The 18,647-nt window shown below is 48.2% G+C and overlaps 1 protein-coding gene across 2 annotated transcripts in view; it reads left to right on the top strand.

Moving 5' to 3' along the window:
- The window catches only part of ADGB (androglobin), an 871,677-nt gene that overhangs the window by 343,381 nt on the left and 509,649 nt on the right, over positions 1-18,647 (top strand). For both annotated transcript variants that reach the window (XM_069235154.1, XM_069235155.1), the window contains exon 13: positions 6,271-6,367. In XM_069235154.1, the coding sequence (XP_069091255.1) occupies positions 6,271-6,367 (97 nt within the window). The remainder of the gene's footprint in view (positions 1-6,270; positions 6,368-18,647) is intronic.

Raw genomic sequence — 18,647 nt, forward strand, 5'->3', positions numbered from 1 at the left:
CTGAATAGCATTTGACTTCTGATCTTGACGTAGCTGGTGGCAGCTCTTGCTTCATGGTCCTGGCCACTGTCCGGCCACAATGACGCCTGTTGTACCAGGAGATACATCATTTACCCAACTGTCCTCTGCAGGACCAAGAAGCAACTGTGATAAATATGCCATGGCAAAAGTGGCACACATCGGGCTCCTATGGTCATGACACATACTACTTCATGTTATCGTCATACAATTACCACCAGCTCCCTTTCTTTTGAGGGTGAAAGCGCATTGTCTGTGGGCAGTGTAGACGTGCATTCTGCTGGACTGCTTATGTAGTAGAGTCTCAGAGCTCATATATGGTAAGGCCTAAGGCAGGTAAACTGGTGACAGCCGGATTGTATGAGGGGAATCAAGGCACTGTGGACTCTGCAGCCCTGATCGCCAGCAGTACAATGGAGCAAACTCTGGAGGAACATTCTGGCAAATTCAATGAAATTTTGATAGCCATCCTCATCATTAAACTGTCTTCGGAACTCAAGGACTTGACACCCTAACGATAGTTGTTGGACGTCTCAGGACAGGTCATTAAAAGCTGAAGGACAGGTGGACAACAATGATTTATGCTTGCAACGGTTATACCCTCATTGAAAGTATTGCCCTAACTCATCAAAGTGTCAGAGGAAGCTGTGTGACACCTCAAATTTATAATGGATCATGAAGGAAGGTGCTCGTGTCTCAACAGCATCAGAGTGGTGGGCCTGCTGAAGCTTATAGAAGGCCCAAGCATGGAATTTTTCCTTGAGGACTGGGTTTTATCTAGGGTAAGCAATCTACTTTCTTCTCTTTGACAGGGACACATTCTTCTGAGGGCTTTTTCAAAGACTTGCAGTCATTACTTAACTGTAATTTGGGCCACGGATAGATGCAGAGTGGCAATTACTAAGCTTTATGCATCTCTAGTGGGAGAATGCCACTCCCACCTATGACCTTGGCGATGCGGCGGCACAGCTTTAATGGTTGATGCACTGGATTAGTGCCAGGCAAATCAGAGGCAGATTATATCCATATGAAACTAGGGCGCTGCAAGATTTTGGAATGATTAACGGTGCTGAAGGAAGCTAATACCAAGATGACATGCTGCTGAAGGTGGCCTACAAGTGCTGGAAACTGTATGTAAGAGGCAGAGCCTAAAAGACACCATATGCACCAGAACGGCCACTATGGGCTTTCACTAGCTGTGCTGAGCTTTGTAGGGTACATAATGTGTTCACATAAACAGATGCAGACATTGTAAAATTGGGGGACCTACTCACTGTTTGGACATTAAGATCTCTGGTCGATCCCGCTTACTGGCACACACAGATGGTCTGACTGGCGGGAACATTGAAAGAGAGCGTTCCCGCCAGTCATACCAAAGGGAACAGTGCTACGAGATAGCACTCTGCTCCCTTAAAGGAGCCGAGTTCTGTCTCGTTGCACAGAGGGGGCTGACCAGCACTCTCAGAATGCGCACTGTCTGCAAAGCACCCATGCGCATTCTGATGGTGCTGGGCAGGGGGGCCCCCAGCACAACCTCATGGCCAGTTTTTTCATGCCAGTCAAACTGCCATGGAAAGGCTGGGGGTGAGGGAAGCTATAATCAGCCAGGCGGCACTGAGTCCAGTGCCGCCCTGGCTGAGTACAACTCAGACTGCCGTCGGGAGCCATGATCCCGGCAGGGATGGCGGTCCCCTCGTGGGTCCGCCCTCCAGGGATGTAATTGGGATGTTGGACTGCCCGGAGTGCGGCGGTCTGATCGTCAATGCGAGTGTGGCGAGCCTTGGACTTCCACACTCGTAATGAAGCCACCAGTGTCTGAGTAATGTTATAGCAGTCACCAGGAATGCTAAATTAAAATGTGTCCAGTTTAATTATGAATATTGTACCTACTTGACCCCAAAAAAGTTTGGGTACATGTATTCTGGAGCTCCTACTGCCTGACGCAATTGTGTCAGAGTAAGCAGGATTTTACCATATGGGTGGTGGGGAGGCTCTGGGATGAAGTTGTATCATGTTCAGCAGAGGTGGTTGGGAAAGCTTCCCATTGCTTGCTGGGTTCGGGCCCTTGCTCAAAGAAAAATAAGCACAGCCGTACGTTTCTTGACTTTGCATACAAGCATGCTAAAAGAAGGATAACTATTGCATAGAAATCCACCGCAGGTCACCAGATGGCTTTGGGGCCTGATTAGGTGAGGTACTGAGATAGATATGCTGTCTAATTATCTACTTGCAGGGACAGAGAGAGGAGATAGGTACATTGGGATGGCTATCCAGAAGTACTTGAAGTGAAATCAGATGAAAGGCCACCATGATAAAACTTCTATTTCATCACTCAGTGGTGTAACAAAAGCCCCCGCAGCTGCTGCATTGTTGGGGCTGGGGGCTTGAGCTCCAAGGGGCCCCCTCAGCAAAACTGGCAGGTGGTGGGCCAGGGAGAAGGGGGCCCTCCTCCAAGTAATTTGCAGAGGGGGCATCAAGTCTTGTTACGCCACTGACATCTCTCCCACTGGTTGAGTTGAGGTGAGGTGACCTGTGTGCTAGGTGGCACGAGGGTAAGGCGTCCTTCCCCGGGCTGTACCCATGATTACTGATTTTATGCCTTCCCCCACTAGCTTGTTTTCTGTAATTTTAGCTTGTCCCCCCTTGCCCCTTAAGCATTATAGGTACGCCCCACACACGGGTACGTGAAGATGGACACGAGGATGATTGACAACTATGTTAATTTGTTCTGAATGTTATAACACTTGTTTTTGGTCGCAATTGACGTACTGGTTTGTGACATAATTGCTCAAATAGAGGGATATGTATGATAATGATTATAATGGAGTTACGCACAGTTGTGCAATATCCAAACTCGACATTTCTATCGGAAACGTTTGCTGCACATGCGCCTGGATGTGTTATGTAGATAGGTCAGTAAAGAATGATGGACAAAAACATTTGAAGCTAAATTTGTAGTAATGTATTTTGCATTAATATTATATAACTAAAAAATAATGCTGAAAATTTTTATGAAATACCACATTATTTGTTATTTAAAACTTAAAACTTCAATATTAATGTAAAAAAACACAATGGCCCTCATTCCAACCCTGGCGGTCGGAGGGCAGCGGAATCACCGCCAACAGGCTGGCGGTCCCGCCGGTTTTCCCCTGGCCCAGGGAATCCTCCATGGCGGCGCTGCTTGCAGCGCCGCCATGGGCATTCCGACCCCCTTCCCGCCAGCCTGTTTCTGGCGGTTTTCACCGCCAGAACCAGGACGGCGGGAACGGGTGTCGTGGGGCCCCTGGGGGCCCCTGCACTGCCCATGCCACACGCATGGGCAGTGCAGGGGCCCCCTAACAGGGCCCCAATCAGAAAATCGCGACCGGTGCCACTGCACCCGTCGCACCCCTGCAACTCCGCCGGCTCCGTTCGGAGCCGGCTTCCTCGTTGCAGGGGCTTTCCCGCTGGGCCGGCGGGCGGCCTTTTGGCGGTCGCCCGCCGGCCCAGCGGGAAAGTTGGAATGGCCGCCGCGGTCTTTTGACCGCGGGGCGGTTATTCGGCGGTAACTGCATGGCGGGCGGCGACCGCCGCCCGCCGCGGTCAGAATGACCGCCAATGTATTTACCCTCAATATTCCCATCCTTGATATTCTGATAACCACAATACCGTAACATCTATATTAAAAACATCAATATTTAGGATTTTACATTTAGTATTTGCGCTGCCCAGATAAGCCAGCTAATTTACAAACATACAGACATGGCCAGCAATTTTCAAGCCAAAGAACTTAGAGGCACATGTACAATGCATTTTTCTAGTCGCAAACCCATTTGTGATTTTTTTTTTTTTTTTTGGGCTGTACAAAGCCTAAATTGCGATTTGGTAACTTGTTACCGAATCTCAATTTGGGTTTTGCGATTTGGTATTAGGAAGGGGCGTGTTCCCGGCATCTCTTCCAAATACTGAATCTGAATGGTATGTATGATTGTTTCTGATGGATACAACTACCCATGGATTTCTCAACTTATGAATTCTCCCAATGTGCCAGCATTCAACAGAACTTTTTCTTTCTAGCTGTCCACGTTGATGAGGATGTCATAATAGCATGGCTCCGCACGCAACTCCGTCTGATGTCATTGGAGCCATGAGAAGTCCTCTCCGGTGTGCTGATGTCAGTTCCCTTTTTTCCATGCCTTCGATGCTAATGGTTTTCTACCTCTCTGTTGTTTCTCCACTGTTTTGAGAGAATTTATTGTAACCGCTACAATGTCTCCGACGAGGAAATTTGCCTTCAAACCTTGTAGAGAGTGCGGGTGTCACATGTCGGTGACTGAATCGCATGAGAACTGTCTCTGGTGCTTAAGCTCTGATCAAGACCTTGAAGGTTGCTTGTCTTGTCAGAGCATGAATCCGAAAGCTCTGAAAGAAAGAGAAGCAATAGTCTCAAAAGGCAAGAAAGAGAAGAGGGGACATCATAGTACTCGAGAGGACACTTCTTCGCACACATCTTCAAGATCCCACAAGAAACGTCATCCTGGATTGCGGTGCCGTTCGTCCCTAGATGGCAGCCCTCGGTTGGTTCTCCGACTTTGAAATCATGGTGCCGCACAACTTGGGAAGTGAGTCCAACTCTATCTCCCCAAACGAAGTCACCTAAGGCAAATCCAACACCGTCTTTGGAGGAGATTTTGGCATCGCCTTTGAGTCCAGTGGCTCAATTTTCTCCTGCATCCGTGCAAGGTCAGGAGCTGGAGGATCAAGCGTCAGATCAAACCCATCCTCTGCAAAGGGAACAAGAGTATCCTGTCTTCCCGACTCCGGGAACCGATCCGTCTACATTCCTAAATGCTATGTTTAGCATTTTTAATGAAGCAATGGTCCCCTCGGGTGCACCTGCTGGCCCCACAGGTCCTTTAGCTTTTACACTTGGGATTCCGGCGCCATACAGGCAGGCTTCATTCATGCCTTTCCTACCATCGACTCCATACAAAAGGACTGGCTCGGCGCTGAAGATGACACTGCCTCTGTCAGAGATGACAGTGCCAATACTTAACGTCGGATAGACCTTAACCAGCGTCGGCTCAAACTACTCCAGCACGGAGCATAGATCCGTCTCCACCTCTTTACCTTTGCCATTACAGGGGTCTGCCACGTTGGTAAACTCTATCTACGCCGCGCCTGGATTCCAGGCTGAAATCAAGAAGGAAAGCCTTAAGACTGCTTAAAGAATAGCAGTATTTGGAGGAACAGCACCAGCTGTACCTTCCGATGAATATCAAGGACTTAATGTAGCAAGTGGTCTTGATACATCCCCTGAGTTGTTATCTCCTGGAGGTGTACTTTCTTCGGAAGTGACGTCTTGCCATGGGGTGATTAGGAAGGCAGCAGAACTTTTGGACTTGCCTCTGCTTGATTCGGATTTTAAAAACAAATATTTTGACAGAGGTGCTGCATTCTATAGCCTTGTCATCAGAGCCCCTTCTTCGGTTTAATGAGGCATTGTCTGAACCCATATTAGAAATATGTAAGAAGCCTATTATAGAAATATAGATATTTTAAAAAGGAATGTTTATAAAGGAATGTTTATAAAATGATGTGTATATGTGTATATATATATATATTATATATATTATTTATATTTTTATATATATTGAGTTGGCACATGTTGTGCTGGTGATGTTGGTATTTACCCGTTTGCCTTGAGGACTTCTTATGGCTCCGATGACGTCAGACAGAGTTGCGTGCGGAGCTGTGCTATTATGAAGTCCTCGTTGATGTGGAAAGCTAGAAAGAAAACATTTTCGTTGAATGCTGGCAAATTGGGAGAATTCATGAGGTTAGGAATCCACAGGTAGCTACTGTATCCACCAGAAAAAGCATTACCGAATGTAAGTAACTTGTTCTTTGTGACCGTGAATGTGGTCGCAAAACAATTGCGACCCCATTGGGAATCGCAAACGGTGTACTTAACACTGTTTTACATTTTGTTTTGCGACTCGTAATTTGTGATTCCCAAACGGATCGCAAATGGCGAGTCGCAAAACAAAAGGTCGTACACCTGCCACTTACATTACTTTTCAGATTGCATGTTATACCTCCTTTCCCCTCCCAAAATCTTACACTAACAGTCTAGCTCACAAACACTTCAACATGTTTTGCCAGCTTCTTCTATAGCTCACACTAAATGTGCGCATTCCTATAAAAAACATAATTTTTTGGGGATTCAAAATAATCACTTAGATCTGTTTTTACTTTTTTGTCTTTAAGGCAACTCCCCTCTGTTGGAGAGACTGTAGACGTTTCTGGCAGCCTTTCTCGAGTGACACAAGGTCCCGTCACACCACAAGAAGATAATGTTGCTCAGGTAAGTAATATTATATTATTGTGTTTAGGTTTTATATACTACAAACGTCATGCTTTTGGCTGCTTTGATTACGTTGGGGAACGGTAAGATTCTAGACAAAATATCAGAATTCCTGAAATACAGGCAATTACAGCAAACAAAGAACAGACTTAAGGGCTGCTTGTTAATGACTTCTACCTTTAGGTTACTTTCAATTCTCCTAGGTTTGTATCGGTATACTGCAGAATCAGCTTGTTACATCGATGTAGTATGCCAGTTTCTTGTTGCAACCAGTCGCGTTGCTTAGCTTCCAGCTTTACTGTCGCTTTTTTTCGGCTATTGGTACCCTGCTTGAATCGTAAACCTGTGGATCTTCTTTTTCTTTACTGCCCAGCAATATTAAATATACTGCATTTTAGCTTTTACCTTGTGTATGTCACCTATTGCTCCTTGACAAATTAGAAGCAACAATTCAACCAAAATGGTCTACTGTGCCTCGTCTAACACTTTCTAACTGAAGCAAGCTCCTATCAAGGCAAGCATGTGCTAGTTGTTTGATCATTGCCCCAGTTGGACAACGCTCTAGAACTTCTAGAGCCTATGGAAGGCATGCTACCCTGGCAAGTGAAACAAATGGAGTCTATACCCGATCATCCCGGGGTTCTCTTACCTCTTCATTAATCTCCCCACTTGTCCAATACATGTGTGATACCCGAGGTCCTTAACCCATTTTGAAGAAAATAAGAATGCATTTAGGAGAACGCCCAGTTTCTTCCTGTTCCTTCCCAGTCGCTTTTAGTTTCAGGCAGAGGAAGGTCTTTCAATAAATGGGAACATTGATGACTGCATTGTTTAAACACTCTCCGACAGGAATTCGGGGAGTGCTCAGGCAAACTGTGCCGAAGCCCAGCTAGGAGTTAGCCATTCCCTATTCTAGGTCATGACGCTATGCTGGCTTCACTTCATAATGTATGTAGATGACACACAAATCCACTCTTTGGCTCTATGACGGTCTTAAGATACATTTCAATATTCTAGAAACGTATATTTTTTAAAACTTGTATTTATTGGTATTTAGGTTACAGAAACAAATAAATAGAGCAACATCAGTTGTCTTTTAAAATATTCTGTTGAGTGGTCATCGTACGTGAAGTATGTAATACAGAGGACCCTCCAGCTTACCCTCGAGTGTGACTAGGGTTATGGGGCCCCCTCATATGTCAGCATCCTAGATTCCCTCTCCGATTAGCATTTCCCTGGTGTTGCTCATAGTGTTCTGTGTATCTTACTCTCACTTTAAGGATAGGTGGTGATTTTCATTACAAGTGTGTTATACAAACTTTAATATCTAACTATGCCTCGCTGGGAGGTGGGGTGTCTGCTCTGGTAGCAGGCCATGGTCAGCAGTATGGTCGCCTCTGCAATCTTCAGGAGGAGTGTGGTGGGGAGAGGGCAGTGCCGTAAGCCCAGGGGTCTGTCCCCTGGTCTCCCCGATTTCATTCCTCCTCTAAGTCGCCCACAGGTGTATTGTTTTCACCCTCATTCCCATTCCGGGCTGGTACAGTGTTCACCGACTGGGTCATCCCCTGTTCAGACTCTGGGCTTGATTTAGATATTGGCGGACAGTTTACTTCATCACAACAGTGATGGATATCCTGTCTGGTGAAATCTAAATCCCATTATAGTTTATGGAATTTAGATTTTGGCAGATAGGATATCCTTCACTGTTGTGATGGAGTAACCCATCCATCAACATCTAAATCAGGATCTCTGTCTCCATCGAGTGCTCCCATTCGTCTGTGATCTCCTACCATAGGTCAGCTATAACATTTCTTCATATCCCCTGGGCCTCTTCCCTTGTTTGTGCTCTCTTTTCAGCCCTGGCCCACAACGTTACATCCTGCATCCAGGTCTCAGCCCTGGGCCCTGAGGACTTCTTCCATGTCATGGTGACCCTTCTGTTAGCTAATATTAGAACTAGATCTGCAAGCCTGAGCCTACTCTTTTGGGCTCTGGCCTAATGAAGTTACCTAGCAGGCACGTCTCTACTGTGTTCTCCAGTGAGCGGTTCAGGGTTGTGCTAATTTGTGGCAGTACCTTCTCCCAGTTAATCCGGATATGGGTGCATCCAGGTCATATGTAGGAAGTCTGCATCCAGTGTCGTACAGTGTGGACATGATCTTAACTTAACTCACTGTTATGAATTGCCCTGAGTCTGTGTGGTGTCAGGTAAGTCCTGTGGGTGTAGTTGTACTGGATGTATTTCAGTCAGGTGTTGCATGGCAATGTTTTGGAGATATTCCAGTAGCCTCCCCCATTCTGTATCTGAGAGATTCCAGCCCAGGTATGCAGCCCAGCGCTCACTAAGGGCCCGTAATGGCTTCACAGAAGCCCCATTAAGCACCTTGTAAAGCCAGGTTATCAAGTGACTCCCAGTCTCCATCGTCAGCAGCAATTGCAATACTGGGTGTGTCGATGGTTCTGCGTCTCCCTGTCCCCAGAGATCTCTGAACAAGCACAGAAGTGCCTCATACATGAGGAAGTGAAACACCGGGAGGTTTGTCTGCTCCATCAGGTCCTACAGTGGGATTAGCATGCCCAGATGATAGCAATCGCTTATCGTCACTATCCCTGCCTCTTTCTAAGAGTCTAATTGGCTAGCCTTAAAGTACCTGATCGGGTTGCCATGTGGCAATCCCACCAGCAGTAGCCCAGGGGCGGGGTAGGGTATTCTATCCCCAGTCTGCCGGCAGCTGGGGCACCAGCAACTCAGTGCCATGCTCAGGAGTAGCCTGGACTTGGGATTTGCATTGTAGGTCTTAACAGCTTCGCCAACAGTGGCCCTTGATTGAGTTCAGTCCCAATCTGACCGAGCCTTCACAACCTTGTTCTATCTGCCAAGGTGTGACCCACTGGAGCTGCACTGCCAGGAGATAGAGCTTTTACTCTGGGACCCCAAGCCCTCCCTCTATGGGAGGGTGATGCAGGGTCACGAGTGAGACCTGTTGTCAATCCCAGACCAGCACTCTCAGGAGAGAGTCCAGCTGCCGAAACCATGACACCGGGACTAGGGCTGGAAATTTTGAGAAGTTATAGAACAGTCTAGGGAGCATAATTATCTTATAAAGCGAAATCCACTCGAAGTTCAGAATTCTCAGGGATCTCCAAAAGGAGATACAGGATTTCAGGGAGTGTATTGCTATATTGAGGTTGCCCTCTAGTAGGTCGGAGGTGTTGTGATAGATCTGGATACTGAGATATTTGAACGTGTGAGGTGCCCAAAATATACTAGGTGTGCAGCCAGTTGTCTGTGGGGCCCCAGAAGACAACAGAAATACTCAAGTCTTGGCCCGGTTGTTCCAGAGGCTGGAGAAAGACCCATATTCCTCAAGGAGTTGAAAGGCCAAGCTGATGTCCTATTACTCATTCTTCAGATAAATCAGCAGATCATCAGCATAGAGGGATATGGTATGTTCTTCTTCCTCAACCATGAGGCCCCTCCCCGTAGTCTCATTCTGATATACTCAGCCAGTGTTTTTTTGGCCAGCACAAATAGTAGCGGGGAAAACGGGCACCCCTGTCTGGTGCCATAGAAGATGTCACTTGAGTCGGAAATGGTGCAGCTAGTTTTCACCCCAGCCGTAGGCCTCATGTACAGTAGCCTCACCCAGACTGCCGAGCCCTCCCCCAGTCCCCTGTGCAGCATGACAGCCCCCAGGAAGTCCCACCCCACGGTGTCAAAGGCCTTCTCAAGGTCCACCTACACTATCACAGCCCATGGGTGGTCCAGTCAGTCCTGATTGTGAATTCATTTATACAGTTGTCTAAGATCGAGGGAGTGTATTCTGCTCTGGGATAAACCCATTCTGGTTGGGTGTTTCAGTTTCAGGCATATGTGGCCTCAATCGCGAGGACAGAGCAACCTTAAGTCAGTATTAAGCATCAAGAGTGGTCTGTAGTCTGTTACGCTACCCTCAGGGACAGTGGACTTCCATAAGGGAACTACCAGGGCACCCCTCATCGAGTCTGGAAAACGGGCACCCCTGTCTGGTGCCATAGAAGATGTCACTTGAGTCGGAAATTGTGCAGCCAGTTTTCACTCCAGCCATAGGCCTCATGTACAGTAGCCTCACCCAGACTGCCGAGCCCTCCCCCAGTCCCATATGCAGCATGACAGCCCCCAGGAAGTCCCACCCCACGGTGTCAAAGGCCTTCTCAAGGTCCACCTACACTATAACAGCCCATGGGTGGTCCAATCAGTCCTGATTGTGAATTAATTTATACAGTCGTCTAAGATTGAGGGAGTGTATTCTGCTCTGGGATAAACCCATTCTGGTTGGGTGTTTCAGTTCAGGCATATGCGGCCTCAATCGCGAGGACAGAGCAACCTTAAGTCAGTATTAAGCATCAAGAGTGGTCTGTAGTCTGTTACGCTGCCCTCAGGGACAGTGGACTTCCATAAGGGAACTACCAGGGTCTCCCTCATCGAGTCTGGGAGCCTCCCTAACTCGTGTGCCTCCTTATAGAGGGCCTCAAGTTGTGGGGCCAGTATCTCACTAGAGGCCGCATGGAACTCTAGGGGAGGCCATCGGGCCTTGGTGACTTTCCTGTTGCTATGCTCTTAACAGTGGCTCAAACGTCCATGGCCGTAATCGGGCTCGCCAACCCTGCAGCCTATTCCTCGGGGAGCTTCCAGAGCATTGCCCGGTCCAGGACAACACAAAGGTATCCCTACTGGCCGAATTCTTGCAACCCATATAGTGTCATGTAGTAGTCTCGGAGCGTTGCATTAATATCAGGTGGAGAGAAGAATATTACCCTGTCTTGTGACTTCACACGTGTAATGGGTAGCCCTTACCATCCGGTAGGACCAGCTATGCAGCCAGCCATGCCAGCTTGGTCTCCTCTTCACAGGCGCGGGCCATGTATTCCCAATAATCGTGGAACCATCGTTGTATTGTATTGTTCCCAAGACTCAAGCAGTTTAGTGAGAGCTTCCAGATCTATACCCTGTGCATTGTTCAGGCAATATAAAGTGGCATCCAGCTGGGACAACTCTTGATTAAGGTCTTGGTGGATCCCCACTGTTTGACCCAGGGAGTGTTCTCACACGACTGCCTTGAAGGCTTCCCACTCCACCAGTTTTTCTGAAGCTGTATCAGAATTATCCTCAAAGTAGTGGACCATCCGGTGGTGCACCATGTTCCAGAATTGCATGTCCTCGAGGGCTGCCATATGAAGGTGCCAAGTTTAGATCGTGGGTCGTTCGCCCATGAGTTGTAGAGCTAGCATGAGAGGGCTGTGGTCAGACCGCATTCTGTCTAGATAGTCTGTTTTTGACGTAACAACAAAGTCCCCTGGAGCAAATGTCCCTGTCTCTCCTAGTGTGAAGTTTGTACATGCTGGAGTAGTAGGAATAGTCCCTGCCAAGGGTATATTACATGTGTTACATGTCCTCCATGTCCCAGTGCGCCATTCATCCCCTCATGCCCTCTGCTGTCTTATGCACCTGTGCCTCGGGTAATGGTGGGGTTGAGCAGTCCAGTAAAGTGTCCAGGACACAATTAAACCCGTATCCCCGCAGTAGCAGGACCCCCTCTGACAGTTGGCTTAACTGTGTCGAAAGAGATTCCAGAAAAGTGATCTGGTCCTGATTTAGGGAATATATGCTTCCCAGCACCACCCACATACCGCACAGTCTTCCCTCCACTAAGACATAGCTACGTTCTTTGTCAGTTTTTATTGTTGTAGCTTTGAAAGGGACTCCTGCTGTTACCCAAATGAGTGCTCTTCGTGCAAACGTGTAATATGTGGTGGCACATATCTGTCCCTGGCAACGCGTTGTAACCTTTCTGCCTCTAGTTATATGAAGTGGGTCTCCTACAGCATGGTTATGTGTACCCCTCGCTGTTTGAGGTATGTATGTATCTTGTGTCATTCCTTGGCTGCCCCAATACCCTGTGTATTCCACGTCATGAGTTTAAACTCATGTGGTATTGATGTTATAGAGTTGAACTCTGTGTGTGCCTGGAGTCCCATCCCTCCCCCCACACCCCACACCACGCCTTCCCAGTATTTGTCCTCCCAAGACAGGCCTATGTAAGTAACTGAAAAAAAAAAAAAATGTGAATGTATGTCCCAACACCCCAACCCTAGGGCAGCCCTGCAAAGTCTGGCCACCCAAACTAGTCAGTTTAAAGAAACAGTCACTGCTTTTGACAGCCATGGTTAGTTTATGGGATCTGAGGTGGGGGTAGGCCCAAGGACCTGCCAGCTCTTCCTCTTACCGCACCGGCCTCCATGGCATCTTTCACGCTCTACCTGAGGATTGAGAGGAGTGAAACCCCCCCCCCATGTCCCAAAGCCCAGACCGCCTCCTCTGGATGATCTTGTGTGATGTCTGTGGAATGACCACTGGTGGGTTGGTCTCTGCTTGATCCAGGCCATCAGACTCCGACCCCACTGAGCCTTTCACTGAGGGTGACTCCTCCTCATTGTCCATGCCCTTGGCTTTCGCCAAGTCTGCAACGCCTGCAAGACTGCCTTTTCTTGGTCTATTCGAGATTTAGAGGGCCTGGACAGTGTCTCATTCCATTCTAGGCTGTCAGGTTGCTGTTTGTTCCTTTGGTGCTCCCCTCCATTGGTTCCAGTCCACGTGGGCCTCGGTGTTCCAGCACAAAATGCCTCAATCCAGGACCAAGCTTCTTCTGGGTCCTGGCAGAAATATGACTTGCCATCTTCCAGGATTTTCAATTTTGCATGGAACATAAGGGGTGGGTACATAGGCCTTACTCCTCAGTGCTTTCTTGACTGCCAGAAAAGAGACCTTTCTGACCTGGACTGCTGATGTATAATCTGGGAACATTGTCACTTGGCTGTTGCCCACTCCAAAGGGGCCTACCTCCCAGGCCCATTGTAAAATGACATCTTTATAATGTAGCAAGTGTGCTTTCACTGGCCTGGGTGGCTTCCTGGGACCAGTGACTGCGCCAGCACCCTGTGCACGCTTTCGATTGCAAAGAAGGGGGTGAGTTGGGTCAGGCAACTGTGTCCTGCAGCCACGTTTCCAAGTATACCACCATGTCCGAACCCTCACTGCCCTTGGGGAGGCCCACAACTCAGGTGTTATTCCACCAGTTGCGGCCCTTTGCCTCCCCTGCTCGTTGTTCGAGTTTGCAAACCCGTTCCGTCAGGCCCATTAGCTGCCCATTGCTTTCTATGCTGGTTCCAACTCAGTTAGGGCCATTTTGGACTCCATGACTCTGCCAGTTTACTGTGATCTGCTTGCACCAGTCCCAATCCTGTCGTCACTGTGCCAATCTCTTTTTGAAGCATAGTTTTTGCATCTTTTGTGGCGGCAAGGATTTTGTCCAGTGTGTCCTGTAGGGGCTGGGGCAGGGTCTCCAATGTAATGACTGTGTCGATAGGGCCTGTGTTGCCTTTGAAGAACTTATGTGGGGGGCCCTGTGATTTAGCCCTCAGTTTCCCCATGTGTGCACTGAGGTTTTGCCGGCGGCCCAGCCTGATGGGGCCTTGTGGCCAGATGGGGAGAGTGAGGGTGGATCTCCTACTAGGGTCTGATCCCCCAGGGGGACAAAAGCAGTCTGTTTCTGAAGCCAGCTGTCCTCAGAGCACCCTGCAAGGCAATCCAATTGTTGCCCCCAGCGGCTAGGGGAATCCTCCCTGTGTCCCCCAAATGAGTCATTTGCCATCCAGGAGGTTGGGCAGGGGCCCCAGTTTGCCAGCCAAAGGCTGTAGCTGCCCCTCTGCCCCTTTTCTCCACTCCCCCATTCATTCCCGGCGGTGGGCTTGAACAGCGCCTGCCTGCACTGCAAACTTGTGGGGCGTACCGGAAGTGGGAGGGGCAGCATGCCAGGAGTCTGTTTTACTCCCTCCAACTCACCTTCCCCAGGTTCCAGCAACCGGTGTTCCCCAATGTTCAGAGCCGGTTTCCTTCCTGCTCCCTTTCAGTCCATACAGTCAGTTTCCCACCAGGTAGGTACGAGATTGCTGTCCAGGGAGCTATACAAGGAAGGGGGAGAGAAGGCTTCTCACATGCACGCCCCGCTCGCCTCTGTTCAGGAGATCCTGAGGGCTCCCAAAGTCTGCTTCTCCGTTGATCAGAGGGAGAGAGCATTGTCTTTCTGCTAACGTGTTGTCCCTCCTTTTGGTTCCCTCTTTGTCTCCAATGGTCCTGGCTAGGGAGGTTTCTGCTGTCTGTCACCACTGCAATGGAACCCGGTATGTCCAATGTATGTGCTTGCCCTGCTCCGATCAGTCAGTCCTGCCCAGATGAGTCCACGTGTTCGACTTGGCACCCTTTGCGGCCTCACACGGGGGCAGAGACAATATCCCATACAACAGGTTGTCTCAGTTTGCATATGTGCTGCACCCGATGCCCCTATTCCCAGCCCTGTTCTGCTGTCACTCGGGGTCCCTGTGGCTCACCAGGCCCGTTTGCGAAGGCCCACCCAGCAAAGACACCTTGCCTTTCTCCAGTCACAGCTGCAACTTGTGTCCGGCATGCGCGGGTGAGTCTGCCTCGCCCCACACAAGGTGTGGGGTCAGGCCGTAGTCCGGAATATGCAGGTGCCTCGCTCTGGTGGCTGCCGCTCTTTCTTACTTGGGCAGGGCTGGCCTGCACTAGCAGGCCCACCCCTTCAATCAGTCATATGTGGTCCTATGTCCACTTCAGGCACCTCCGGGCTCCCCCGATGGCAGGGTGGGAAGAGAAGCTGGCAGGCAGGGTGACGGTTCAGGAATGCACCCCAGGTGCATATTACTTCAGGATATTGCCAGGCTGGAGCGGAGCTTACAGTTCAGGCATCTGCCATTGTGGCTCACTTGGCCACACTTCCAGAATCTGCATACTTCTGGAAAGAGGAAAACTTCACATGTCTCAATGGAGCCAATACGAAATTATTATTGTTGGATAGTAAAGCTTCTAATCTATCTTTTGTGTGTCCATTACCTCTGATATATTCTTAGCCTTTGCAAGCAAAAACGTGGATGTCATTTTCAACTCAAGGCTGCCCATCGTACCCAGAGTAAAGGACATGTTTGGAGATTAATTGCACATCCAAATTTCAAGTCCAGTCACTGCATAGGATACAAAAAGACTAAATATAAGCTAGGCGGGGATAGCAAGAGAAATGTCAGACTAAACAAAAAGCAGAGAACCCTGACTGTAAAAATTGGTGTTATTGGTTCAGGGGCATGGAAGCCTCACTGAGGCAACAACCACATTCTTTGTCAGGGTGAGCCACAAAAGTCACCACATTCTTTGTCAGGGGGAGCCACAAAAGTCACTAAATCAGTCTGTGCTTAACCATTCGGTAGGGTGGCACAGAAGCAGTCAGGCTTATCTTAGAGATACTGTGTTAAGTATTTATGCAGCACACAAACAGTAATAAAGTGAAAACGCAAAAAAAGAAACTTGATACCAGAATGATAAAAATCCCATCAGTAGAACCAGAGATTTGCTGTTTTAAAGTTTTAGCTAAGTGTAGCGCCTCAAAGCAGAATGATCATCGCTGTAGCACAAACAGCAGACCTGGAGTGGTAGATGGTCATTGCTTTAGCATGAAGACCTGGTCGGGCGTCGCAGACAGTTGTTGCTGAAGCTTCGCGCTGGAAGTCACTGCTGACTGTTGTTGCTGTAGCACGAGGTGCACATCTTGCATTGCCACTTGTCTCTGGCATTCTCTGTATTTCAAAAGAGTTGGGCTCACTGGGGCTTCATTTTGGTGGTCATCGTGGGATGCCATACTGATACATTTCTCTGCCGAGGACAGCACTCTGATGCCAGCCAAAGGTTCAGGACCTGGGAAGAAACCTCTAGGGATAAGAGACTCACTCTAGCAGAAGTCAGCAGGGATCAGGCAGGTACACTTGCTGGGCTAGGCAGGTCCATTTGCAGAAGGTCAGCTGGACAGTTTCTTGGAGGGCTCTTGAGTTTCTTGTAGCTCAGAACAGGAGGTCAGCCGACTGACCCCCATGAGTTACTCAGGTTAGCCTGGTATGAAGGGTCCAGTCTTTCTTCTCAGAGAGTAGGGCAGGCCTCAAGCCGAAGGGCAGTCTGTTAAAGAACAAGGAAGGCCTCAAGCAGCAGGGCAGTCCTCTAGGGAACAAGGCAGTCCTTCTTTTGTAGTCTGCAGGTCCCCAAGTGTACTGAAAAGTTAATCTGAGGGTATAATATTTATACGTGGTGCCATCCTTTAAAGTGGGCTATCCCCCATCTAGTTCTTGAATTGTCCTTCCTTCCCCTGCGAGGCTCAAAGTGGTCCATGGTGAAATAAAGGTTGGTGTCAGGACCCTTTGTGGGTATGTTGGCAGAAACTTTTTGAAATGGAATTCTGGCAAGAAACAGGTATACCCCACACATTCTGCCCATCCTAGTCCCTCTGTGTATCACTAAGTGGGAGGAATACACAGAAGCCAACTGCCAAGCTGTCCACAGTCACAAGACACAGGCTGCAGGTACCAATTAGTTAGGGCTAGAGATGCCAACTTTCTAAAAGTTACATTTTCAGAATTTTGACTTTACCTTTAAAAAGGGTTTTAAAGTACAATGTATTTGAGTCCAAACTTGTCATTCCTTTCAGTTCCCAATCAAAGGTTAGCACCTATTAAATATAATAAGGCAGCTCAATATTATCTAATGGAAGAGATAGGCCTCGCAGTAGTAAATAATGAGTTTAGGAGTTGTCACTTTCAGAACATGTAAAACTTAAAAGGCCATGTCCTTTTTTTTAAATACAATGCACCTTGCCCTGTGGGCTGTTTAGGGCCTACCCTAAGGGTGAATGCATATTAAAAGGGGAGGTTTAGAACTGGCATAAGGATTATTTTGCCAAGTCAAATTGGCAGTTTAAATCTGCACACAGGCTGCAATGGCGGGCTTAAGAAAGGTTTTATAGGGCACTTAAGTGGGTGCCACAGTAAGTGCTGCAGGCCCAATAGAAGCATTTGATGTTTTGAGGAGTGAGCAGAAGCACTTTACCATTGGTTAGCAGTGATCAAGTGCAGAGAATCCTAATGCCACAAAAACGAATTTCAGCAACAGGATGTGAGTAGGATGTGAGTTTGGGGAACGGCCCCCCTAGGTGCTGTCAGGCTAACAGTGGCCTTGAGATAACTCCTTGTTTATATTTTTGCCTCCCATCTTTCTTCGGTTTGGGACTGTGTCCACCCTTTATGTGATGCCCTCCCCTGAACACACCCCCAGATACTTTTGTGGACACTCTGATGCTGACCCAGACTTCCACCTCCTAGGCAAACTCCCTAGGTGAAGAGAGCTTGCTGTCAATTAGGTGTTGGCACAACTCTGTAAAGCAAGCACGTACTGAGCATTTATTCTATCAGAATCAAATCATACAGCCCGTTAAATCACTTACTTTACTATCCCTCACTCAACCACTTTGTGCCTTACCGAAATAATCACTGAAATCCACCCAAGACTTGCTTTGGCAGTTTTTGGATGTCCCTAAATCTCATGCAGTACTTTTCTGGGTTCCAAATTTAGTGAGAAGAATGGCTTTCGTGGGACTTCATCTGATCCCTTACCTCTAGTGAGAGGACAGTATCTCTACCCACTGCAGGCATGTGTTTCCAGAGACCACCCCCAGTCATAGTCTGGGACTCTCAGGGCTACTTCGTAGGCTGAAAACCATGTATCTATATCATCCCCACCACATAGCTAGGCACCAGGACATGGGGAATACAGACCCTCAGTTCTCCACTGGAGATGGTATTGCTGGCACCATTCCTGCTAGATTCTGAGGTTTCTTTGGCTTTGAGGTCCAGCTCGTCAAGACTCACTTCATGAGCTAAGATCAATGTTCTCTCAGGCAAGAATCTCTCAGCTTTAGCCTTTACCTTAGCTAAGGCAATCTGCACTTCACCTGCTTTTCTTCCAAAGGCATCTTTAGCCTCCTCCTTGGCTGCCTCTCTTTTGGCAGCTGCTTCCTCCTTCCTGAGTCTGGCCAGCTGCAGACTGAACTCTTTCTCCACTGTACTCTCCGCTAGTTCCTTGGGGACAGGTTGTGGAAGGACATTGTGGTGCGTAAATAAATCCTGGGTTATAAGATCCAGTACAGGTCATGCACCACTTCTGACCTACAATATAAATCTCCCTATTTGGGTGTCATCTCCCAGGACCACCGAAACTTCTCAGGGTTTAGCTTGTAAACATTTTAGGATACTGAAGGCATTTTCAATGTTTACATCCCTACGCCATGTGTTAGAAGAGCATGCAATGGGCCTTCCAATTACAGAAAATATAGCACATCGAACTAATTCT

Source organism: Pleurodeles waltl, chromosome 5, assembly GCF_031143425.1.
Source record: "Pleurodeles waltl isolate 20211129_DDA chromosome 5, aPleWal1.hap1.20221129, whole genome shotgun sequence".
In the NCBI taxonomy this organism is placed as follows: Eukaryota; Metazoa; Chordata; class Amphibia; order Caudata; family Salamandridae; genus Pleurodeles; species Pleurodeles waltl.